This window comes from Polyergus mexicanus, unplaced genomic scaffold (genome assembly GCF_030449975.1).
Source record: "Polyergus mexicanus isolate NDT 795.1 unplaced genomic scaffold, iyPolMexi1.0 SCAF_14, whole genome shotgun sequence".
Taxonomy (NCBI): domain Eukaryota; kingdom Metazoa; phylum Arthropoda; class Insecta; order Hymenoptera; family Formicidae; genus Polyergus; species Polyergus mexicanus.
The window spans coordinates 1-25,589 of NW_027223334.1; the positions used below are offsets into that span (position 1 = coordinate 1).

At 33.8% G+C, this 25,589-nt stretch overlaps 3 protein-coding genes and 1 pseudogene across 7 annotated transcripts; 2 read left to right on the top strand and 2 right to left on the bottom strand.

Annotated features, from left to right (window-relative positions):
* The first annotated feature begins 1,298 nt into the window (after nucleotides 1–1,298).
* Nucleotides 1,299–10,006, top strand: Pip4k (phosphatidylinositol 5-phosphate 4-kinase). 5 transcript variants are annotated; one of them, XM_070307260.1, is made up of 10 exons: nucleotides 1,299–2,131; nucleotides 2,699–2,796; nucleotides 3,208–3,318; nucleotides 3,539–3,733; nucleotides 4,465–4,603; nucleotides 4,672–4,971; nucleotides 5,177–5,352; nucleotides 5,455–5,609; nucleotides 5,731–5,921; nucleotides 8,485–9,998. In XM_070307260.1, the coding sequence occupies exons 1-9, from the start codon at nucleotides 1,994–1,996 to the stop codon at nucleotides 5,916–5,918; spliced, it is 1,500 nt and encodes a 499-aa protein (XP_070163361.1). In that variant the 5' UTR covers nucleotides 1,299–1,993; the 3' UTR covers nucleotides 5,919–5,921; nucleotides 8,485–9,998. The 5 variants fall into 5 exon arrangements, 3 of the variants coding, with proteins under 3 accessions (XP_070163361.1, XP_070163359.1, XP_070163362.1); XR_011447862.1 differs by having other exon boundaries at nucleotides 1,300–2,131; nucleotides 5,731–8,926; nucleotides 9,079–10,006; XR_011447863.1 differs by having other exon boundaries at nucleotides 1,300–2,131; nucleotides 5,731–8,926; nucleotides 9,091–10,006.
* Nucleotides 7,464–13,941, bottom strand: LOC138939465 (kinesin-like protein KIF23; annotated as a pseudogene).
* Nucleotides 13,715–20,060, top strand: LOC138939461 (sodium-dependent nutrient amino acid transporter 1). The gene is made up of 9 exons (XM_070307256.1): nucleotides 13,715–14,203; nucleotides 15,270–15,651; nucleotides 16,026–16,287; nucleotides 16,855–17,229; nucleotides 17,415–17,604; nucleotides 17,815–17,991; nucleotides 18,101–18,200; nucleotides 18,384–18,655; nucleotides 18,818–20,060. The coding sequence occupies exons 1-9, from the start codon at nucleotides 14,192–14,194 to the stop codon at nucleotides 18,983–18,985; spliced, it is 1,938 nt and encodes a 645-aa protein (XP_070163357.1). The 5' UTR covers nucleotides 13,715–14,191; the 3' UTR covers nucleotides 18,986–20,060.
* LOC138939462 (sodium-dependent nutrient amino acid transporter 1) lies at nucleotides 17,725–24,946 on the bottom strand. The gene is made up of 9 exons (XM_070307257.1): nucleotides 24,738–24,946; nucleotides 22,703–22,973; nucleotides 22,189–22,399; nucleotides 21,285–21,656; nucleotides 20,810–21,176; nucleotides 20,495–20,594; nucleotides 20,222–20,398; nucleotides 19,757–19,851; nucleotides 17,725–19,653 (listed from the first exon to the last, which is right to left on the bottom strand). Exons 1-9 carry the CDS (start codon nucleotides 24,750–24,752, stop codon nucleotides 19,513–19,515), a joined length of 1,749 nt encoding a protein of 582 aa, XP_070163358.1. The 5' UTR covers nucleotides 24,753–24,946; the 3' UTR covers nucleotides 17,725–19,512.
* Nucleotides 24,947–25,589: the final 643 nt, after the last annotated feature.

Consider the following 25,589-nt stretch of genomic DNA (forward strand, 5'->3'; position numbering starts at 1 on the left):
AAGCAGTGGTATCAACGCAGAGTACTTTCTGTTCAATACGTTTTATACGACAGCTAGCTGCGTATCCTCTATTCTTTAGCGTACGTCTTCGCTGTTTCATACGTACAATTTCTTCCCTAGATAATCCACGTAATTTTAATTGTCTGTTTAAATCTCGTACCGATATCGTAACAAGTTCATCGTCGCTAATGTCCAGACACGGACCAGGTGACAACGGGTCCTATATAAGGAATATAAAATATCACACATTACTCGATAGAATCTCAATATTTTTGTACAAAATGCTATGACAAAACGTTTATCTCTTTCATTTGATAAAATGACTACTTGATAAAATTATGTATTAATACAGAGGTGAATGTAATAGGTGACTAAGGTCAACTTGTCATAGTTCTTCGCCAACGTTAAAATTTGTGAAATATTAGGGCTCCAAAATTCAAATTTACAAGATTATTTTCATATACGAAATATAAATATTTGAAACTGTCACTTCTGCATACAAAAAAATGCGCTCGAGAATTAATGCCCAGAAAATAAGACATGTTAATACATATGCGATACGCTACACGACATACCATTTTTATCGATCTTTTTCCATCCATGCTCATTTCTGATTCGGTAGTTTTTCACGCTCGAGAATAAATAGCCTTGAGAACGCCCGAATTCCCCTGTCTTTTGCGCTTTTCCGATAAATATGCTTAGTCATTCTCGTAGACCAGAAAGACGTATTCGCCATTCCTATTCCCGTTAACAGCGCCATTCTGAAAACATCCCAGATCCCAGATCCCAGTGGTTTTCTTAATATTATTTACACATTGCCAAATTTATTTATTATTTTATTCAATGCTGTTTTATAAAAAGTTAATCCAAATCTTCTTACACACGTGCCTCAAATTACTATCTTATTTAATTTATAAATACGAGGAATAATGCTTTTTTGATAAATGTGAATATACGCCAATTACGACCAAGTTCACCGAGCGCTCATTTTTGTATTAGATTTCTGACCTGTTTATTTAAACGACAAACGATTCAATACATTTGCAACGCGAAATGAAGTGAATTTCAAATTAAAAAAAAAAAAAAAAAAAAAAATATGCTAAATGAGGCTTAGGCCGGGTCTACAATAGGTGTGTAGTAATCCTTTATGGCCCTCGCACATCGAACGCGATGAGCGATAAGCGATATCCAACGAGAGCTCTGCTTTACCGACCGGTGACATTTTCCTAGAAAAATATTGCCTCCGCACGGGAGTCGATGCGAGTTTAATGCTCTCTCTAATCTTCACGATACATGATATATGCCGTGTCCTTGGCGCTTTCGCCATTTTTAAAAGGAGCCCGACGATCAGCCGTTGCAACTCGCGGCTTGGAGCTTGCAGCTTGCAGCTTGCAGCTTGCATCTTGCAGCCGTTGTCCGTATTGGTGATTGGTGAATTGGTGATCCGTAGTCAGTGGTTGTCTGTCGCGGTAGCGGTACGCCATTGATGGAGATTGTAAATGTTACAACGATAGTGCGACGTGCGACGGAAGGGAGGGTGATAAAGTGCGCGCAATAAGAGTAACGGTAAGGTAAGGGTAATGCAAACGATGGTGAACGCGTAACGCGTACAAGTGCGCGCGACGTTGGATATTGGGTTCATTCGTCGTGATTTCAGTCATTTCCTCGGTGATCGACGAAAAGTTGGTACGCGACGCCGCGAAAATTCGTGATCCGTTCGTTTCATGGACGTGATTTATTCAATGGTAAAGAGGACTGGTGGAGATCGGTAGAGATTTCGGATGCTTGCGCGGTACGCGCGATATAAACGTGATATTTATGATGTAAACAGTAGAACGCGGACAGAGGACAGAGGAGAATCTCTCGCGCGTTCGGGGGTAGGCACGGTAGGCTGACGTTTAGGATTCGGGGCGAGAAATCATCTCGAAAGGCGAGAGAGCGAGTTACATATATTCTCGTCGTCTGACAATCTAATTGTAAGACAGAAACAAGCATGTCGAGCGCGCCGCAAATGTCTAGCGGTCTCAGTAAGCTGAAGAAGAAACATTTTCGGGTGAAACATCAGAAGGTTAAGCTGTTTCGCGCCAACGAGCCGCTACTCAGTGTGTTTATGTGGGGTGTTAATCACACGGTAAGTGGATAAGGGCGCGATCGCATTCTTCTCTCCGCTCTACCGTCGCGTTTTCATTCACGCGCGTCCGCAACAACAATTTAATGCAAATGACAACATACATGTACGTATGTTGCATGCATATGCATCGTCACGCATCATTGTCGTTGTTATGTGTCATTTTTTCATTTCTACATCTATTGCATTTATTCTCGCATCGGCACATCTCATTACGTCATCAATTGAATAAAATGAATAACTCGCGAGATAGATATATAGATCCTACGGTAATTCGTCTAAATTTTAATTATATAATTATATGTCTAGCTTTTTTAATTTAATTTCTAGTTTACAACTTTAATTGCGCGTAGATATATATATATATATATATATATATATATATACACACAATACATAGATATTTGGCAAGATACATTTATTTTAAACTTATTAATTTGTATTTCTCTATCGTGTCTTTATTTAACAGTAGACTGTTTTATTTCAACATGATTTTTAAACTAAATTCATTACGCTTAACCTCTTAAAAGTGAGATAAATTTTTGCTTACAAAAATTTGCTGCATTGCAGATAAACGAGCTTAGTCACGTTAACATTCCGGTAATGCTCTTGCCAGATGATTTCAGAGCTTACAGCAAATTGAAAGTGGATAATCATCTTTTCAACAAGTAAGTTTCTTTTTTCTATATTATTATATGTTGTATGTGATATCGAACAAATTTATTTTCTCGTGTATATTTTGGATATATTGCTAATTATGAAAGTGTGCGTGCGTGAGCGCGCGCGCACACGTTTTGAAATATACTCACGATTGTATATATACAATATATACATGTATGTGTGCGCGCGCGTGTGTGTATTAAAACAATATTGGGAATATTTAGGCAATATTCTTTTTTTATACATACACACATAATACGCGTGCGCATGTGCGGCTTAGTACCAAGTCAACAAGTTGGCAACTACTTCTAATAATTTTAGAATTGTTTGTGTGTGTGTGTGTTAAAGTGAAGATGTAATATAGCTCTAGTATTAGGAAAATATTCATAATAAATTTATGCATAAACTATTTTTTGCAGAGAAAACATGCCCTCCCACTTCAAAATTAAAGAATACTGTCCGTTAGTCTTTAGAAATTTGCGAGAGAGATTTGGAATAGATGATTTGGATTACAAGGAATCAATGACTAGGTAATTCTACTCTTATGTTAATTATCTTCTCTAATGTTTCATACGTAATACAAGTACAATATATACATATAGCAAAGCGATTTTCGCGCGATTTTTTAAGTTGGAGGCGAATTTTCTTTTGCTCGCGATTGCTCGTGATATCACGTTTATTGTAAATGCATAGAGACGAATCTCTAGAGGCTATCAATGGCTTTGTAATGTAACAATTTTGATGTGTTAGATGTCGGGTGTTTAATCCTTCGCGAGCAAAGCAGCATTCGGATTTGGTCGAAGGAATAGGCAGAAGGATTCGTCAATTGGTTCAACGCTCCGCTACCACTCCAACGATTACCCTTTACCCTCCTTCTGCCTCCTCGCACAATACAATTTTAAACAAACCACTGCGTAGCTGCAGTTTTAAACCAAAACGCCTGAGGTTAGCAAAACGTGATTTTGCCACACGATTGTGCAAATTCGTCATTTCATAACATAGAGTTAAAGATCTTTTTTCGAAAATCAGCATAACTAAGAGCGTAACAATTCATTGATATTTTAATGATTGCTTAATTTAAACATTTGGTCTGAAACGCTTTACATAAGTGAAAGCCACCTTAATGCTCACAGTTTGTACAATTTAAAGCATGGTGAGAAAGTATGTCTATTGCATCATTGTCGTTATTAAAAGATCAATCAATAAGATAATAAAGATAATTAATAAATAAATAAAGCGCCTTACGTCGACGGCGATGAAAATGAATGATAATAATAGTGACTCTATTATGGTAATTCTATTGAATTATAATAATAGTAATAAAAATATCAAAGAGATAATATAATAATGAAAACAATAATGTGTTAACTTTAATGATTTATAATTAATGATTAATATATTTATTCACACGTTTTAATGTAAATAATCATGATCGCTGAACAATTTGTTTTACACGATAGATATTTATATTCATCGGCTACTAAAAAGTATCTCTCCAATTATCTAATATTCCTTTTGGTAATGATTTATTCTTTATATTTGCCAATCATGTTCCTATATAGTTCTGCGCCAGCAACTCATTCAAGTTGAACCACTGTTTGATTTTCCCATATATGCTCGATAGTTTGTTCCATTTCTTCTTTTTTTTTTTCTCTTTTTTTGTTTCTTTTTTCCAGATCGCAGCCAGTACTTGATGATTCATCGGGGAAAAGTGGTGCAAAGTTTTATCAATCTTACGACAAGCTGTTTATAATTAAAACATTGACGAGCGAGGAAGTGGAGAGAATGCATTCGTTCTTGAAACATTATCATCCCGTAAGTATAATTCAGAAAATATATAAATAATAATTCAAAGCTACCACTGTGTATATATTGCATTGTAGTATATTGTCGAGCGACATGGAAAGACATTATTGCCGCAATATCTGGGAATGTACCGATTGACCGTTGATGGCGTCGAGCATTATGTAGTCGCTATAAGGAATGTGTTTTCGAATCACTTGACAACGCACAAAAAGTTTGACCTAAAAGGATCGACAGTGGATCGAGAAGCGTCCGATAAGGAGAAGGAAAAGGATCTTCCTACTTATAAGGATAATGATTTCGTTAAGGAGGGCATGAAGATTTACATTGGGGAAGAGGCCAAAGCTAAGCTTATAGAAACGTTAACCGCCGATGTAGACGTAAGTACAATATTTATACAAGCGCACAGTATTATTTTTATGTAACAATTTACATATATATATATATATATATAAAATTTATAATAAAGTTATGTTAATAGTTATTTTAAGATCTATTTTAACAAAACTATCGAGATAAGACTTTGCTCTGACTATGTAAAGAAATTTATCATCAAAGAGTATATTTGAGATAATCTGTCTATAGTTCTTGACGAGATTACACTTGATGGATTACTCTTTGCTACTTGGCTTGCACGATTGCGCGCGCGCTGAACAAGAATCGAGAGAACGTGCGGAAAGAGAGGATGATGAGGATAATCATGAAGAGGAAGATGACAGCGAGTCAGGTAGCGGATTGGAATCTCGAGGTCCAATGGGAGAGTAAGATGAGATATTTCTTTCACATATTTTTTTGCAACGATGCAGCTCTATATGCATATATTTTCTAACTCATCATTTTTCTCATCGATGACTCATTTGCAGCCGTTTGTGGGGTTGGAGCGGCGTCGGCCATGCAATTACTAGCATGGCAACGCCTCCCGAGTCACCACATGCCGCATTAATGCGCGACACCAGTTTACAGTACGAAGATGCGATAATACCTGAATTAGATATTTATGCCATTCCTAGTAAAGAAGGTACTTCCTCTTTTTGTTTTTTTTTGTTTGTTTTTTTTTTTCTTTCCCTCCAAATATAAGCAATTGGATATTTTGTTCGGATGCAGATATGAAAGTGCTTATCTCTTGTTTATTTTCTTAGGTGCTCCCACAAAGGAGATTTATTTCTTGGCCATAATAGACGTGCTCACGCATTACGGTGTACGTAAACAAGCGGCGAAAGCGGCTAAAACCGTCAAATATGGTGCTAATGTTGACGGTATATCCACCTGTGATCCAGAACAATATGGCAAACGATTCATAGAGTTCATGAGTAAAGCCATAGAGTAAAAGGTATTATTACCCATTAAAAGAGAGAGAGAGAGAGAGAGAGAGAGAGAGAGAGAGAGAGAGAGATAAGAAGAAGAAAGAAAAAAAAAGAAAAAAGAAATTATAATGATATTATGCGTACTATGTCGGAGTGAAATCGCGTTTATCATAACGAGAGAATCGTATAGATTGATTGTCTCCGCAGTTCCCATTCATTTTACTTGGTATCGATTATCATCTCGAGCAGTACTTTCACTTGCGGTTCATACGCGATCAAACAGAAGCGCGTCGTAACAAATAGTTTATTTGCGAGCGTCTTTAAGCAAGCGTGTGTCTCGCGGATACACTATACTTCTATCGGAATTGTTTATTGTTATTCTACAACCAACGAGATTCTTATTACCTCGATCGATTATATACTTACTGTGTCTTTAGTCAGTCTTTCTATCAGTCATCGTCTTGATCGATTTCTCAAGTTTCTCGCTTGAAGTCTCTCTACATTTTTTTCTAAAATATAAAATGTTTAATCGTACACAGCATTATTATACATATACCTAATTGCAGTCGTGCAAGGAATTTGCATCGCCGAACAAGTAACAACGCCTCCTCTTTTCTCTGTCCCCTGTTCTTTTTGCGCGTCGCACGTGATTAAAATAACAAAAAACACATTATCCAACGATTTTGAATTGTTTAATGAATCGAATTCGATGGAAATTAATTGCATTGAAATATGTACAAATCGGGACAAGCAGTGTTGTCTATAGATTAAAAAGTTTCAAGTCGCACCAATGTTTATTTCTCTGTTGGTAGCCATATCTCGTAAAAATTTAATAACAATTTGTTTTTTGGCCGACTGATTAACCAATCGTATAACAAAATATCTAGCTTGATGTTAATGTCGCAATAAATCTCGATCAAGCACTATGGCGCTTGCCAATTATAGAACTGCCCGGGTTTGCCTAATTATTTTATCTAATAAGATGTAATTTTAATAGCTCAAAGCTATGACTGTCTGCTGTTTCGCTAAAGTTGTAATCAATAGAGATATATAGTTCGTGTAATGCCGAGAGCAATGTATTATATGTGTGGACACACACCACGCGCATGCAACATACGTGTCGTGCATGTATGCATCTACAATCATCATAAATAAATGTTACATTTTGTAGACATAGTTTGGTCAAATACGTTTCGATTATCGCGAATCGATGTCAAATAGCCATTTTGGTTACTTTGTAGAATATATCTACAGGAAATAAAGCGATTCGATAAACGGTATTATGTACATGATACATATCTCTCTTTGACAATTATCGGTTCCGATATTGGAACCGATAATTTACCAATACCATAACTTATATTTCGCAAACAATATTTAGAAAAAAATATTTAGAATTACATTCGAATGTTTCAAAAATACACAAGCACGTAAATACTCTTATATCTTTACGATAATATCGTTTATCAAAGATTTTACATGAATTTTTAGTTTTACATTTTCTATTACGTATTTGTAAATTTATAATTTAACAAGAAATATTAAGAATTGAAAAAACTATTGAGCGATTTTTTTTTTTTATGTATTATGAAAAAAAGTGATGAAAGATAATGCTTATTGTTGGGTAAGACAATATTTTTAAATAATCAATTTTATATAATATATAAGTGTGTATGTGTGCGTGTGTTTGTGTAAAGTTTGTTAGATCCAATTATATTAATGCGCGCACACGATTAATTCTCTAGTAATTAATACATTTGTCTACGATACTTGATATAATTTATATATTGTTGATATATAATCGGTATAGTGTTTATTTTATAACATATTTGTTATTATACATTGAGACTGGCGGGTGTGATAGATGAAAGGAGGAGGGAGTATATGTTTAGATTTGGAAAATATAGGCTTTTATATGATTGTCAATTGTATATTGTCAAGGTAATGCAGTTAAAATTGTTTTAACAAGTGAAGTTTTTTCTAGATGCAACTGCATTCTAGTGTAAGAAATTAAGTAAAGAATTACATCCATTTATTAGTATGTTTCTTTAGATACAATGACAAATTTCCATTCGCGTTCAAATAAATTGAATTTTATCGGTATGCAAAATGTCTGCGCAGCTAGTTTAACTATAAAGAGAACCGATTCTTCGTTACATGTGTAAGTTTTTCTTTTGTTTTGTTTTGTTTTGTTTATCATTTCGACGTGTACAGTTCATCTTCCATCCTATATTAATGTTGTAAGAGTAATTTGAAACAAAAGCGTCAAATATTATTCTATGGCTTGAAAGTAAAACAAAATAAATTATTATTTCTAATATGTGAAATATTTCGCTTTCTATCTTCGGAATAACGTCAGTTGCATAAATTCCAAAGTATCAATCAGAGTATGTATGTATGTGTATGTATGTGTGAAAAACAAAAAACGAAAAAGATACTCTCTCAAGTATATCTTTTAAATAAATTATGAGAAACAGACAATTAACAGTATCATCGACTCTGCGACTGTTTTACAATTTAAGTTGTAATACATAGAGAAGCTTCGGACAATGTACGCAAGATTTATATAGATGCTAAACTGTTTTCCAGGTTTTCTGTCCATTACGTTGTTTTGCTGCAGTTGGAGATATCTGTTTTAAACATTCTATATCGTTAAATACAATCTGTGCTCCTCCTCCACACGTTGGCAATATATCAGCCTACAATATACAAGGATACAATGTATACTGTGTCTTTAAAAAAAATGGTGTAGCAAAGTTTATACCTTATATAATTTGGTTTCGAGTTCGCCATCTGTATCTTGTTCTTGCGCATAAAGGCAGTACTTGGCAGATTTGACTGCAAACTTGTTTGGATTTGTCAACTTCCGGATTCGTTTATGAAAATGTATTTGTGGCTGGAAGATTGTGCCAGTCGGAACCATTCCAATGGAACGATGATTTATCCATTTATCGTTTTGCGATCGTCGATATCTCGGATTCACTACTGGAATCTGATGAATGGTGAAATGCATTAGTGTATGCGTGTTGAGGTCAGTTTTAATCTATTATTTGGCACAATGTAAATTAAAAGAAATGTAGCATTATCAAAGAATATAAATTATTCTTTTACTCAGTCTCTTTAGGTGGATTCTACTTAGATATACTACCTTTATTTTTATATCTGATTTGAATTTGTTAATAGTTTTAATTTCAGCCAACGCAATTGTGGCGGAATATGAAGAGAGAGGAGAATCAGTGCGCGTAGGTCGGATTGATTCGGATTCCGCGATCTCAGTTTGCGAACTCGAAGGTTCTTCCTTGGACGTCATCGGGATTGGTTCTTTCGCGATTTTTCCCTGAATATCATTGAGATTGATTCTTGTACGAAAAGGCAATGTCTGCTGGCTGCGATGGCTTTTGGCAACTTGAGAATCAATGGATATTAGCATGACAGGTTCTTCCTTGGACACTATCGGGATTGATTCCTCTGCAATCTTCGTTGTCGTATTCGAAGCTGTCGGTGCCGTTGATACGGCATTAGCATCTGACATATTTTCATCAGGAGACGTCAATATTTGTTTCACCAATTTTAATTTGTCATCCTTCTTTCTGATGTGACTCTAAAAATATTTTAATGGCCCAAAATTTTAGGAGAAATAACTGAATTGTCTTGAAAGAATAATAACACATTATAAATGTATATTTTTGTAAATTAAAATATACCATTAATCGTTTATGCTGTTCATGCAGTTTCATATCCGATTCATCGATTATTCTGTCAGTTTCTCTCTGTATCTTTGCATTGCATCTCTGTAGTATTCTTTGTTTGTCTATGGTGTGTTGTTTGAGCTGTCTGTCTCCATCTCTCAACTGTACATACAGAAATTTTATTAATGCGCAAAGATAACCGAGTACAAGATTATGTTGCAAAAAGATGTTTACTTTTTGTCGCATACTCCTCATAATGTCACAAGCGCTATTCAATTTATACAGCAAACTATCAATTTGGTTTTGTAATTTACAAATACGATTTTGTAACACAGAGATCTGAAATATTTGTGACAACACACACGCACACACAATATTAATATATATTAAAAAGATGCATATTGTTACAATAAACAAATTAATAGCATAATGTATTATTATTTCTCCACGTTATATATATTGTCAATATAATTGTACCATCTTTTTTTGTTTATTATTAGAATATTTTAACGATATATTTTCACGTTCCAATTCCATTAATATGTTTCTAAAATTGTTCTCTGAAAAGATGATTCCTTTTTGTATTAACTTCAAAATATATAGTAGCGAACATTGCATATAATATCACTTTAAAAGGAATACATGGAATTATTTGTACGTTTTTTATGCACGTCTTTTTGTAATAGATCTCTTCTTTGAATATATGTTTCCAAAAATTGCATTAATTTCGCAGTTACTTGTTCGTCTTCAGGGTCTATCAGTTTTGTTTTCGGAAAAGAATCGCCCATTTTGTCTGCAAATAGAAAAATTACAATAGATGGGAAAGAAATATAAATATATATATATACGCATATGTGCATGAAATAGAGGCTATGAAATACCTTCTATGCAATATTCGTCAATTGATAAACATTTAGTGTTAAATCTCTATAAAAGTTGTAACTTAAATGGTTTACAGAGCATACAATTACAATATATATATATATATATATATATAGAAATGCACGTTATATGTGTATGTACTACTGAGCACTATGCGGAACATTTGAAATTCGCGCATGATATAATTTCGAAATGTACGACGCAATCTTGGTTTGAATCTCCGCTAAATATGATTCGAGTCTCCGCTAAGTAGGGTTTAAATCTCGGCTACATAAGATTCGAGTCTTCGCTAAGAAAGATTTAAGTCTTGGTCTCATTGTCAGCTTCTCAGCTAACAATACGTAGGCTTCAAGTTTTGAGTATCATCTAAGCCCAATTGGATTCTCCACTAACAATGAAGTAAGTTTTGCACTAACTGGATTTGAATCTTTGAATTCCTGAATGGAAGAGTTTTGATTAGATAAAATGTGAAACGTTTTTATTAAAAGATTACTACCGAATATGGATTTTTTTTGAACTTATCAAAATTGATAGTAATACATATGTATTTTTAATGCGTGGTGAAAAAAATTAAATAAAAATAACGTACGAGTATATAAAAATATAAAAATTATATAATTTTTATATTTAAAAAGATATAAAAATTTGTATATAAAAACTTTGAATTTTTAAATAAATTATTATCAAGCATAACACATTTATCAAAAAAATCATAAACCGTTATGAACCTTTTATAATATCGGTTTTGAACGCAATTAAAAAAGATTGTGATTAAAATGTATCAATTAATTAAAAATATAAGAATAAGAACGTCCGCGCTCGCGACAACTTTTCAACCGATCAACGTTACACAACAGATTCTGCATCTATCATCAGGAACGCGGCGATCGTGACGACTCTGAATACTTTCACCAATCTATTGGCTGGTTGTACGGTCTTTGCCATTTAGACAATCTCAGCTATGAATTGAAAATCGATGATTTTGGCGCAGTGATTCGAAACGGTATTCGAATTTCGTTCGTTCGTCTCGTCTATCGATCGGCCTTGCCTTCGCTATAATCGCCATCGTTCACGAGCAATTCCCGAAGGCCAGGTACTGGCATGCAGCGGCTAGTACTTATTTTAACGAGTTTTTATTCGGTAGACTAATTGAAAGCAATTTATGATTTCTTTTTGTACAGCGTTATCTTAATTAAGAATGAGTGTTCGCAGAACACTGGTCAATACACATGATATAACTTTTGTTGATTATTACGCATCAATTTCGTTCATCGTCTTTCTACCTGCTGCCTTTTAAATGTTTGCCATCGTTTAGTCGTATGGTGTATGTATTTTGTTCAAATTATTCTTACAATTAGTTAAATCTTCTATTGCTAGTTGTCCAAATATAATAGATGATACGAGATAAATTTGACGATTGGCCAACTCCTTGAATTTAACAATAAGCTGAGAAAAGATGATCTTTTGACAACTTTGCTGGAGTGCCATCACTCCTTGTAATCTTTTTATATTTCTTTATCAATCTCAAACTATTAAAATACAATAAAATCTTATATTCTGTTTATTTAGTTTAAGGTGAGCTATTAAAATTAAATAAAATTATAAAATTCTAATTATTTTTTGAAATATTTTCGATCCTCACACATACGCGCGCGCGCGTGTATCTTTATTATATATATATATATATATATATCTCTTTATAGAAATCCATAAACATTATTTATAAATTTCATGCTTTTTTATAATAATATTGTCTCTTTTTTATATGCACTTTTACTTTCACTTGTTTAGGAAGAAACTAGAATATAATGTATATTACTGTAGTGATAATAATTGTACAATATGTTGTTTTGCAATTACCAACGTAAATTGCCATTGCAAAATTGCATAAGATACGTATCTTTCTTTTCAAAAAGTAATCAACATTTATCGTACGAGTTATATCCCCGTTCAAGTATTTATGATTTATTTTTAGACCATGAAGTAAGCTTTTCAATCTTCGAAATATTGTAATCTCGAGAATTGAAGGAAATAGCTGGAAATCCGAGATCACTTACAAACCGCGACACGGAAGAGAGAAATAATAACTGGAATGCGAATCACGACGATTTACTTTGAAGTTTGTTCCGTGTGACTTTTGATTAAGAGACAATAGCTTTAATGATGTTTTAATGATGCTTTAATGTTTTTAACAATAAAGACATCGATAATGTAATAATGTAGAATGACAGAAATGTTATATTCACCGTTTCGTAATCAGTGAAATTTAGCTTTACAAAACTTATGACATGTCGTAACGATGTGTCATGATATGGTATTATTGTACTTGTGCGTAATGTCGATAATAAGTATTCTCTAATGTTTCATATAAATGATCCAGTCGTCCTTGGTATGCGCAACTGGTTTTCCTATTTTCCTAAACTACATCGCGGAACATGGTATGTCTATGGTATAGCTGCGTTGCTTGACAATTATGTTACACCGAAAACAATGCATCGAGATATTTTAATAAGACACACTAACAAGTAAGTATGACAAGTTGTCATTTCTTAAAATAAACTTATAATTTTGAGTATTATTTTTAACCCGATTGACTTTTGTAAAAGTGACGATATCGAAAAGTTGCGCCGAATAAAGGATTGCAGAAAAATGACACGATATAATACGACTTTATCGATAATGAATAAAATTTATATATATGATTTTTTCTATTATCACACACATTAAAAAACATTCAAATTTTAAATCCCGAAAAATATTTTCATCATCCAAGTATGTATCCAATTACAATATTATCGCGTTTATATCTTTAGATTTTCCCCCTTCCCTAACTTACCGGTCCCCGTTTCCCTTGTTCGAAAGGAAATTCCGTGTGTCATGTTGTCGTGGAGCGTGACGTAGCAAATATGACGCAACTATAACAAACGGGATTATATTGGGAATGTAGAAAATACAAAAGAATATACCCGTCCTTGTAATATATAGGCATTTTTAATAGCAAATTCTCAGATCTCTTCTCCGAGTTGCTTTGCGTGTAACTTATTTCCCGAGTCGGCTGATCAACCGGGAATCCTCATTTTCACCACTTTATCTACCTATATATCTACCTATATATATATATATATATATATATATCCCATTTATGATTATACCTATGTATATTGTTAAAAAAGTTTTCCTCGCCTTCCACATCGCTCTTGAAAAAGAGTGGATAAACCTTTTTCGCTTCTTTTTATCGAAAGTTGAAGAACTTGTTCAATCTTCAACTTCACCTTATACTTGTTGTAGCTACCGTGCGACTCAGAACTCAGAACTTGTGCAATTATCTTCTCACGTGGCGTCGTGTGATTCACTCACTGCCTTTTCCACCTTGGCAATCTCTAAAGCTAGAAGCGCTAGCGCTCGCGACTGTGCTCGTCGCATTCTGCTCGCGACGCACAGCATTCTATCATTTACCGTCGTGGCGATACATAGTGAAATAGTGGATAGTATATAGCGACGCGCGATGATTATTATTATTTTATTACCGCTTTTGTCGGGACATTCGTGTGGGTGAGAACTCATCTCGGCGTCTGATTCGATGAAGTAGCATCCCCAGTTCTCGTTAGTAACATCGACGTTCGAGATATCTATTCGGAACTTGGTGTCTTGATCGCGTCCCAGTTTCTGGTCGAGTCGCGGCGAAGGCTGTTTCCGATTCTCGCGCCTCTCTCAACGTGACCGCTATGTACGAAACAGTAAGTGAATGATTGATCGATCGAAACGTCGAAACGAATGTCGTGTAGAATCGATTAAAAATTAAAACGTCAAATGTTGAGCAAAGAATATAAGAGGTATAAATGAGATATTTAATAATAGTCGCCGTTAGAATATGATATGATCTGCAGGGGATAAAAAGACCAAAAGACATCTTAAATATGTCTTTAAATCGTTTTTAGACTTTTTTTAGGGACGCGTATTGTCTAGATTGTGTGTGACGGATTATTTTGATCACTGGTGCGAGGTTGAATGTGAGAGTCAGCGTCTGGCTAATTTCTTTTATCCTGCATCTCTCTCTCTCTGCCGCATCGAGAACGTTTCTTCCTTTTCCCCCCTTTTTTTTTTCTTTTTTTAATCGTCATGTGTGTTTTGCGGCTCGAATAGTAAGCGAAAGTTATGCTAAACAAATATATGTATTATAGTCGAGCGCAGATCGAGTAGCATCGAGTTGAGTTGAAATTAAAAAAAGAATGTGATACACCTGTGTAATTTAATAACGATCTCAAAACGAGATAAAATATAACTAACCGCTTTGTATCGCTAACAACGACAAGTGTTGCGATATATGTATAATTTCAAGACATAATAACTTGGATGTTTGCCGAGTAATCCGCGAAGGATTTTCGCTCAAGAGTATTCGCGGTAATAAAGTCGTTGCTTCATATCTTTGTTATCCTTTTTTTTCCACAAATATCTCGCAAATTGCATTATTATATCGTATACAATAGGAATTTGAAATAGATTTTTATCGTTGATCTTGCATATATTTGTACGATGATTATTATGTACATATATATTTGTCTTGCCGGGGATTGGTCGATTCCGAAGAAAAGAAAAACTTTTGACATATTTTATTCTTATTGCACAAACTCAACGGTATTGACCAATATCTTTATCATACTTGTTAGAAATTATTAGCATTATTATTCTCGTCTCACATTGATCGCGTCCCGCTTGAGTGTGTGCATTTGTATAAAAGAATACATAAATTTATGCGTGTGTCAAGTTTTTTAAACGAAAAAACTTGTTTGCATAAAATTGTAGAAGGACGAGAAGCAACATGGTCTCGATAACGTCGCTTTCGAAATAGACGAGCCTCGTATCGTCAAAAATGGCAGGAGAACGTATTATCCCGGGGGCTCGACGAGCATCCTGGATGTGCAGGCCATCGACACGGAAAAGGAACGCGCGACATGGAACAACAGCGTGGAATTTCTCATGTCGTGTATCGCCGTGTCGGTCGGTTTTGGCAATATCTGGCGATTCCCGTTCACGGCTTACGAGAACGGCGGCGGTGCCTTTCTCATACCGTACGTGATTTTGCTCTTTCTGGTGGGAAAACCATTCTATTTCCTGGAGATGATTATCGGACAGTTCTCCGGCAATTCGTCCGTCAAAGTCTGGAGTATGTCGCCGGGTTTCATTGGTAATTTTTCAATCTGATTTGTGTATGTCGCGACAAACCGCCAAGTAAATTAAACGATGTCATCGAGAATTTATCGCGCGAAATTAAATCTTGAAAATCCCCGACACTGTGCGTCACAGAGAAAGAGAGATAAAAAGTTTCTATAAATTATATTACACATTATACATCATTAATAATTCTCAATATATAAAAATTCCTTTATTGCGCGAAAATAAATGTACTCTGTAAGCTCGTACAAGTAAAGATTTCGTCAATTTCTTTCGATCGAACGATTCGTTACGTGTTGGCGATTACTTCGCAAGTCGACACGACGCACGGTGACTTCAATGCGCACGGGGTTCCCGTTTAAAAACAGACGCTTCTTACATCAATAGGAGTCGGATGGGCGCAGTTCTGCTCGACTGTCGCGTTAGCGACCTACTACAGCTCGCTGATGGCGTTGACATTTTATTATCTGATCGCTTCTTTTTCCGCCGAGTTACCTTGGGCTACTTGTCTAAAGGAATGGGGCGATACATGCGTCGACTCAAGTACAAAGAGAAATCACAGTATCATAGCGGAAGGAAGCGTCGATATCCTCGATAATCTCTTAAACGGCAGCAGTAAGCTTCAAAGCTCGGCCGAATTATACTTTTCGTAAGTGTTCTTTTATTTTAAGTCTCGGATAGGATATAGGTCTATAACATGTTTTACAAATCGCAATCTTAATTTTAACGATAGGTTTACGAGAAGCCATACTGACTCTACTTAAGAAAAATGTTGTTGTTAAATAAATTAATAATTTTCTAACACTATACCTTGACAGGGTTATATAAACGATAATAAATATTATTGTAATAAATTCTGCTTTTTTATAATATCTTTAACGAGCGAGAAAATGTGTAAAAAGATTAGAAAAGATTTTTATCTAACTTTAGACTTTATTTTGAGAGAATCTTTCCATACAAATTAAAACGCGGCTCTGTATATCAGTACTATATATGTATGTATGTATGTATGTATGTATGTATATATATATATATATATATATATATATATATATATAAAATACATATACATATATATATATATACACATACGTAATGTTAGAAACAAAGTATAATATTTATAAAATAAACAGAGCAATCTTTCTCTTCGGTATATTTGTCGAGAAAGAAGCTTATAATATATTCTCGATATAAATTAAGATAAAATGATTTGCAGACGAGTGGTTTTGCACGAAAAAGAAAATATCGACGATGGAATCGGATGGCCGGATTGGAAATTGACGCTCTGCCTTCTTGCCAGCTGGGCGACGGTTTGCATGATACTCTTTCAAGGTGTAAAAAGCTCCGGGAGATTTTCCTATTTTCTTGCCATTTTTCCGTACATCGTGCTAATCTCACTGTTGATTCGCGCGGTTACATTGGATGGCGCGATAAACGGGATCCTCTACTTTATTACCCCGAAATGGTCAAAACTCTTGGAACCGACCGTCTGGTACGCCGCGGTAACGCAGTGTTTCTTCTCGCTTTCCGTGTGCTTCGGCAGCATCATTACATACTCTTCGCACAACGGTTTCAAGCACGATATCTACAGGTGAGAAGGTAGATGCAGTTATTAACCAAATCACATTTTAAACGAACAAAAAGGTTTTTAAAAAATTGCACAAAACTTTTCGACATAATATAAATAATAATAATAATTTCTTTTTCATTTCGCTAGTAGTATCTTCTTCTCTTCTCTCCATTAGCTTATATTAATTGTGTAATGTACGAACTTAGAGACGTGATAATAATTACCTCGCTGGATACAATTACGAGTTTCTTGGCTGGTTGCACGATATTCGGGATTCTCGGCAATCTGGCGTACGAGCTAGGAATAGAAGATATATCCAAAGTAGTCAAAGGTGGAGCTGGTCTAGCATTTATATCTTATCCAGACGCGATAGCAAAGTTTAGTTTACTGCCGCAGGTATTGTTATTTATTAAGTAATGTTTGTTACTGTAATATTATATATAAAGTGCACCCCACACACACACACACACACACACACACAGCCACGCGCAAAGTGTTTTTTTAAAAGTAAAATACCACAGATTTATTTTTATCACGTCCACCACCGAGTAAGAATATCCTCTAAACGTTTTTCTCTGAAAAATAAAATAATGAATTTTGTTGCAGCTATTTGCCGTACTGTTTTTCGTAATGATGTTTGTCCTTGGTATCGGTAGTGCTGTGGGAATGATGACGGGAATCATTACAGTAATAAACGAACAATTTCCAAAGCTGAAGACTTGGCAGATTGTTGTTCCGACCTGTTTCCTAGGATTCTTAATTGGCACAGTTTATGTAACACCAGTCGGTATAAAATTATACTAATCAATAAAAGAGAATTAGTTTTAAACGTTCTCTCGTGTTAAAAATTAATTAATCAATCAATTAATTAATTGATACGTAAATTTTTTAGGGTGGTCAGTTTATCCTAACTTTAGTAGATTATTACGGTACTTCATTCGTCGTTTTCATCTTGGCATCGTTTGAGATGACCGGAGTGATATGGATATATGGTAAGAAATTTTTTATTTTCAATAATCACATTTTTTCAACTCCTTCTATTTTTTAATTATCATCATTTAATCTTTATTATTCCGTGATTTAATCGCGCGTTTTAATATGAAAATATCATAATTTATTCAAAAATATTTACGGAACGATAGCGATAAAATTACACTATTTTTATCTTTTGGCAGGATTTGAAAACTTTTTGGAGGATTTGGAATTTATGCTGGATCGACAACCGAGCGTCTACTGGAGGATATGTTGGTTTATAGTTACGCCATTGATTTTAATAGCGATCTTTATTTATACAATAGTTACTTTGTCGCCTTTAACTTACGGTGGAAGATTATTGCCGGAATCTGCACATGCCGCCGGATGGATGATACTTTGCATAGGTGTTCTTCAGATACCGCTATGGATGCTGATCGCGATGCTGAAGAATCGAAAATTGCCGCTCGCGCAGGTAAATCGATTTATGCGAAAGAAGAAAATTTATAATTTACAACTTTGTAATCCAAAATAATCTACATTTTAGTCAGATAAGCCATCGCATTAAATAATTTATTCTAATTTTAATGATAAATGGTGTTATAATTGCATTGCATAACAAGTTGCATTGTTTAAGATGTTGAAGAGAAGTTTCGTACCTGCGAACGGATGGGGTCCACGAGAAGTGCAGCAGTGCAAAGATTGGAGAATCTTCAAGGAGGAGAGAGCGAAAGCTCGGGAGAAGCGAATTCAGCCAATCTGGAAACAGATACTTTACATTCTTTTAAACATGGAACCAAAGTAGAACGTACAATTTTATACATACTATACGAATTTGTACAGTCGTTTCTGCCGTGACAGGGTCCCCATGGCAGGATTGAGAGAGATTTATTTAATTCCTCGACTATGCACATGGAGAGAAATTATTCTATTTTATATTTATTTATATTACGTCGCGACAAGATTGCCAGATGATAATTTTATATAGATTTCATAAGGTCACGCAATATACATAAGGTTATACAATATATATATTTAATATAATATATTAGATAATTCCCCCATACAGTTGTGTTTAGCAATACTGTAGTTAGAGAGCCAATATACATACGTAATTGGCTTCGTTAACGCGCGCCTTCGTATAAATTCATTTCCGTTTGTATACATATACATATAATGTTACATGCACTATGTGTAACCTGCCATTTTGCAATAAGATCTACGATATATTGTAGTTTCGAAACCATTTTACTCGACATTACTATACGGTCACTGTGATTAATAAATACAAAATAGAATGATTTTAATACTGTTTGATTATAATTGTAATTGTCAATAATTGCCAAATAGGGTTGCTATAACTTTTGATTTCTTCGCGCACGTTCGCGATATCATTTTCGATTGTTTGAAATCTCTCCATTTGTTGTATTTTTTCTGGTCTTTCGGGCCCCAATTGGCATTCGGCTTAATCATCTGAAATTGAAGATTAATCACATTTTAGATTTACGACACATCCCCAAAATTTATGTTGAAACAATATTTAAGTAAAATGCGAATATATAAAAATGTGAATTACATTTAGCCATGTCTTATCTTTATTTCGAATTCCAACAAGAATCATTCCCAAAGGAAACGGGAGGAGTCCTAAAGCCAAAAGAGTCCAACCCGCAACTGTAAAAAGCGAATAAGTATTTTTTTTAATATTAATATGATATTATCTTACGAGAGAGAGAGAGAGAAACATCTCGTCTCCCAATTTCTATCTAACATAGGTATGTATATATGTATATGCAAAAAATTTAACTTTTGTGAGTAACTACAATATATAATTAATTTTTATTTTATCAAATTTTTACACATACTCTACAATATTGTATTTATATCTATTTTTAATTTACATTAACTCTAATATAAATAAAGATATTAATATGTATATATATATATATATATATATATATATATATATATATATATATTAATTATAATTTTTTAATTTTATTGCAATTTTAAAAGAATATATACAAATAGCGCAGAGGTATACCGTATGCGGATGTTGGATAATATTCATCGTTGTACGTGAGCGGCGTTATATTAATCAGAAAATAAATCAAAATGGTGAATAGAGATAGGGGGGTCAGATAACACCAACAGAATCTCCAATAAAAGGATGGCCGTCTTCCTATCATAAATTCGATGTCATCCATAAAATTGTCGACGCCTGGCGAATCGAGTCACTCGTTTTCAATAATTTTATATATAAAGCAGCTTCACAAAAAAGAGTAAAAAATGTATTATATACAATAGAGATTATTACCGTATACCCAGGAAATGGCAATTACTTCGAAGGAAGCTAAAAATACGATAATGAAAGTGCCGCCGAAATAATCTACCAGATTAAGAATGTACTGACCACCCTGAAATGATTTCGACAAAAGTTTAAAGTTTGATTCAATAAACATTATTATTATTAAGTATTGTAAATTATTATTCAACCCTCTATATAAACCCTCTCTTATCAATAATTTGATACATAATTTCATTATTTCTTTTTTTCTGACGATTGAAGAGAATTTGATAGAGATTCTCCCTTTTATTCTAAAAGCAAAAGAAATTGTCTTTTAAAACTTACGGGCGTGCAATAGACAATGCCGATTAAGAAACCAAAGATCGCGACGCCAGCTGCAATCTTCCATTGCTTAAGCTGCGGAAATTGATCCTTAATAATACTGACGATAACATTACAGAAGGCAACGGTAGTGCCTATACCCAAAACAAAGAGCATTAAAAAGAAGAGTACGGCGAAAAGCTGTGGTACCACTGTAAACTTTGCCAGAGCTTCCGGATAGGATACGAAAGCCAAACCTGTTCCAGCGCGGACGACGCTGCCAATGTCATCGCTACCGATCTCATGAGCAAGATTACCCAAAATTCCAAAGATTGTCGCGCCTGCCATCAAGCTGGTAAAAAAATCCAGAGTCGTCACAATCGTACAATCTCTGCAAGAGATCCTCCATCAATTCTCTAATAAACTTGTTAATTAACATTAAGCTATAGATTGTTGAAAATTGAAAACTATAGTTCAGATTTCTAAAAATAACACGCACCTGGACGCGTTGTGTTCGAAATTATTATACGAGGAGTACATGGTCACCGCGCCAAAGCACACGCCGAGGGAGAAGAATGATTGAGTGATGGCGGCGTACCAAACCACCGGATCGAGAATCTTGTGCCACTTGGGCTCGAAAAAAAAGATGATGCCGTTTATTGCTCCGTCCAGTGTCACCGCTCTAACCAAAAGGCTAATCATAACGATATACGGAAAAAGGGCCAGAAAGTAAGCCGCTTTACCGGTGCTTCTCACACCCTTGCAGATCACGACATAGATGAATATCCAACTGACCAACAACGCCAAGACCAGCTTCCACGAAGGTAGCCCGAGCCCATTCTCCATTCCCGTTTCATTAAGGACGAATTTTCTAAACATATATATATATATATATATATATATATATAAAGACGGCTAGAAATGTTTATTCTGCTTCGAAGATTAAGTTTCTCCTAAAAAATATAATAAATATTTGCTAAGAACAATAAAATAGTAAGACCAAAAAGTAAAAAAAAAAAAAAAAAAAATGATAGTCTGAAATTAAGATAACGATAGAGATCAAAGATGAGGAAAATATTGTATAAACAAAGATACGATAGATGAGAGATAATGTCCATGATACAATTTAATGTATTATATTGTATTGTATAATATGTACATTATTATCACATTGCTCTATATAATTGTAAGAGATACGAGGAAATTCTGATCCTGAATCTTGTCGGGCGATAAGTTTTCAAGAATAACCCGATGCAGTTACGCGAATGCTTCTGACAATTAACGATATATATTAATGTGTGTACGTAATACGAACAAATGTGCGACAATACCCGTCAGATATAAAAATATTAGATGTAATGAATAACGTTGTGTAATTGCGCATTGTATAAAGATTAATATACCTAAAATACAGATCGGCGGAACTTGTACTTCCATTTTTCGCTTGCCCGGTCGACGAGCTATCGAAGCACGCGTCATCCCATTCTTCCCAACAATAGGCCCACGGAAGTACTAACTGACAACTGGCCACCATATAATAGAGCGTCAAAGCCATAAGGCCGCAATAATAAGTAATCACGGAGAATACTGATATTGCTACGCCATAGCCGATACCTAAGTTAATAAATATTGAAATTTACCGTTCTACGGTAAGTTTATATAAATTATAAATCCAAGTACTATAGTTAAAACAATTGTATATATATTCTATACATAGATATATTACATATATCTATGTATGTATCTGCATAGCATGCATAGATATCTAAATATTCCAGTTTTTTTTGTACTTGATTTAGGCATCCAATTATCTAGATATTCGTATATTTACATTTACAAGATTAATTTCTATTTGGCACTTTTTTCCAGGATTAATTATAGATTTTGATTTTTACGAGAGAAAAAAAAGTTAAGTACCTTGGAATAAGGGCGACACGGACCAGATTTGAATGCAGGAGCTGCTAGTGAATTGTCCAAGAATCATCTCCATGTAGTAAAAAGGTTTACCGATTACGAAGAGTACCACTATATAAGGGATGAGAAAAGCACCGCCGCCATTCTTATAAGCTGTATATGGAAATCGCCAGATGTTCCCAAGACCGACAGAGAACGCCACGCAGGACATGAGAAATTCCACTCCGTTCTTCCATTGAGCTCTCTCCTTGTTTCCCTCCATCGCATCTTCCTCCTTAATCAACATGGAAATCAATAAATAGAGAATTTCGAAAAATTTCGCAAAAAGAGAAGTAAAATATTTCAATTTATAGATATACAGTATATAATGTGTCTATTAAATTTACTCTATTTTTAATTTCGTTTTCGTCAGCTGATAAGACGGATGGCTGGAATATTGTTCGGCCCGTATCAATAACGTAACTCTAAAAAATTAATTCTTTATTATCCGATAACTTTTTTCCATAATACAGATAACACTGACACTGCGCAGCCATAAAAGATATAAATTATTTACGCTCCTTGATCGTAATATTGTGTGTAATCAGATTGCTCTCAAAAAATTATATGAGAATGTTATTGATATGATGTGATATGACATCGCAAAAATATGTGGTTGACTATCTGGATAGTCAAACATTTGTATCACACAATTATTTATATATATATATATATACATTTCACATTAGAATAAAATCGCAAATTCTTATTAGATTTGTTCCGCGATATCATATTGGCAATCGGACAATTTTGAACATAAAAGAGGAGAAGATTTATATAATTTTGATGTCTCAACGCTACTGCGTCCTTTTTGCATAAAGTAAACAAAAATGTATAATCATGTATAAATCAATTAACTGATGACATATTTCTCTATGTTTACTAATTAATGACAATTTAATTTAAAAAAAAAATAAAAAATTTTTGACTTTGATATCGTTACACATTACAATTTGTAGGATGCGCCTATTATTAACAAATAAATCGCGTAATGCTCTTTTACTAATAGACGTGATCTCATCGTATTTATTTTATCGTAAAATATTGATTAATTTTTACGATAACAAGATAGATAATAATGAAACTGCAGTAACATTGTCATAAATTATTCGATTTAATGTTTTATTATAGTGTCTTACAAAATGTGTAATATTATGTAAGCAATAGGTATTATCATATCGTAAAGAGATAAGTACATTCATGAATTAATTTCTGACAAATTGTTTAACCACAAGTATTTTCGAGATTTAAGCTGGCAGTTGAACTGGTGATAATTAAATGACTATTTAATGATACGAGAGTAAAATGAGAACACGTAAGTGCTTAAATAACGAACGTATATCTCTCCGCAAACATTTGTGTTTATCCGTGCAAGTAAGATATTATGTACAGATAAAGATTATATTATATGAATAAATACCAAGTATATTGAAAATTATCTCTCCATTTGTAAGAAATTTTCAATTTGCAGTTTTGAGGTAACATTGTTTTTAATGCGCGCGTTATAAAAAGCTTATATATTTCTAATTTTGTAAATTAAATTATTATTATATATTATTACATTATTATCTGTTTTCTATTTTGATATATCATATAATTAAAATCAAAGATATATAGAGTATACATGTATGCGAAGAAAAAATATATATATATATACATATACAAATGATATTTGTTAAAAAATTTAAAACTTTCCAGTAAATTTATATATTTCATTTTACATATTTACCTTTGCCGTCAATATTACAATAAAGATAAAGATAAAGATATCTTTCTTTCTAAAAATTTACTAATCTTTTCTCCTAACAATTTTCTTTTAATTCGTACATTTTTCACACCTTTACACATAAATGATCGACATAGTAAAATTAATTAACCCATAATTTTTTATAATAAATAATAGTATACGCAAAGTTTTATATATATATATATATATATATATTTTTTTTTTTTTTTAATTTATCTATTTGCATAATATTTGCATATTATTTGCGCGAACCTTTGCGTGTTCCATTTTGACTTGTTTCGGCACAAAAAGCGATCGTTTCTTATACTCGCACGATATTATCCACTGCTCAACTTTCTTTTTTTTTTCAAAATTCTACACGCGTCTTAGCTGGTCGGCAGTCTTTGATAGACTGCTTAAAGAATTCGCGTAACGTATACGTGCGCATAACGATCTGTACGCGCAATCCTTTCCGTCAGATTAAAGCGCGCGCACTACTTGTTAATCACAGTAATCAAGCTCGATAAAACTTTGACATCTTTCTCTTCTTTTCTCTCTCTCTCTCTCTCTCTCTCTCCTTCCTAATGCTCTTATATTTTGTCACATCTTTTATTTATTCGCTTATTTTACGATGCATTAATTTTCATGTCGCGTAATATATCTGTGTAATAATAGGTGTATTACACAGGGAAAAATCTCTTTTCTTTTCTCATTTATTTTTACTTTTGCGGCGTTTAATTAACTATTTCTCTGATATGTAACCTTATCAGGGAAAAATATATCTTTTGATGTTTTTTTCTGCAATTGTAAAAAAAAGTATTAAAGCCAACAATCGAGATTTACTTTCAATCGAAAGTTGTTATTTAATCGAACGTCATTTCTTTGAAGAAAAAAATAAAAATTGATCTTTTGCAAATTTGTCGTACAGCGAAAAAGAAAATATTATGAAATATAGATGAGATGATGCGGAAAATTTTTTTACGGGAATAATAAAAGATAATTTTTATCGTAGGTGTTAAAATCTTACACCGTACCGCGTACTATCTGCTTAAAGATTCTCGCACCTGTTAAAGTTTGCCCACACAAAAATGACTAATCCGAATGGCATTCTGTAACAAGACGGTT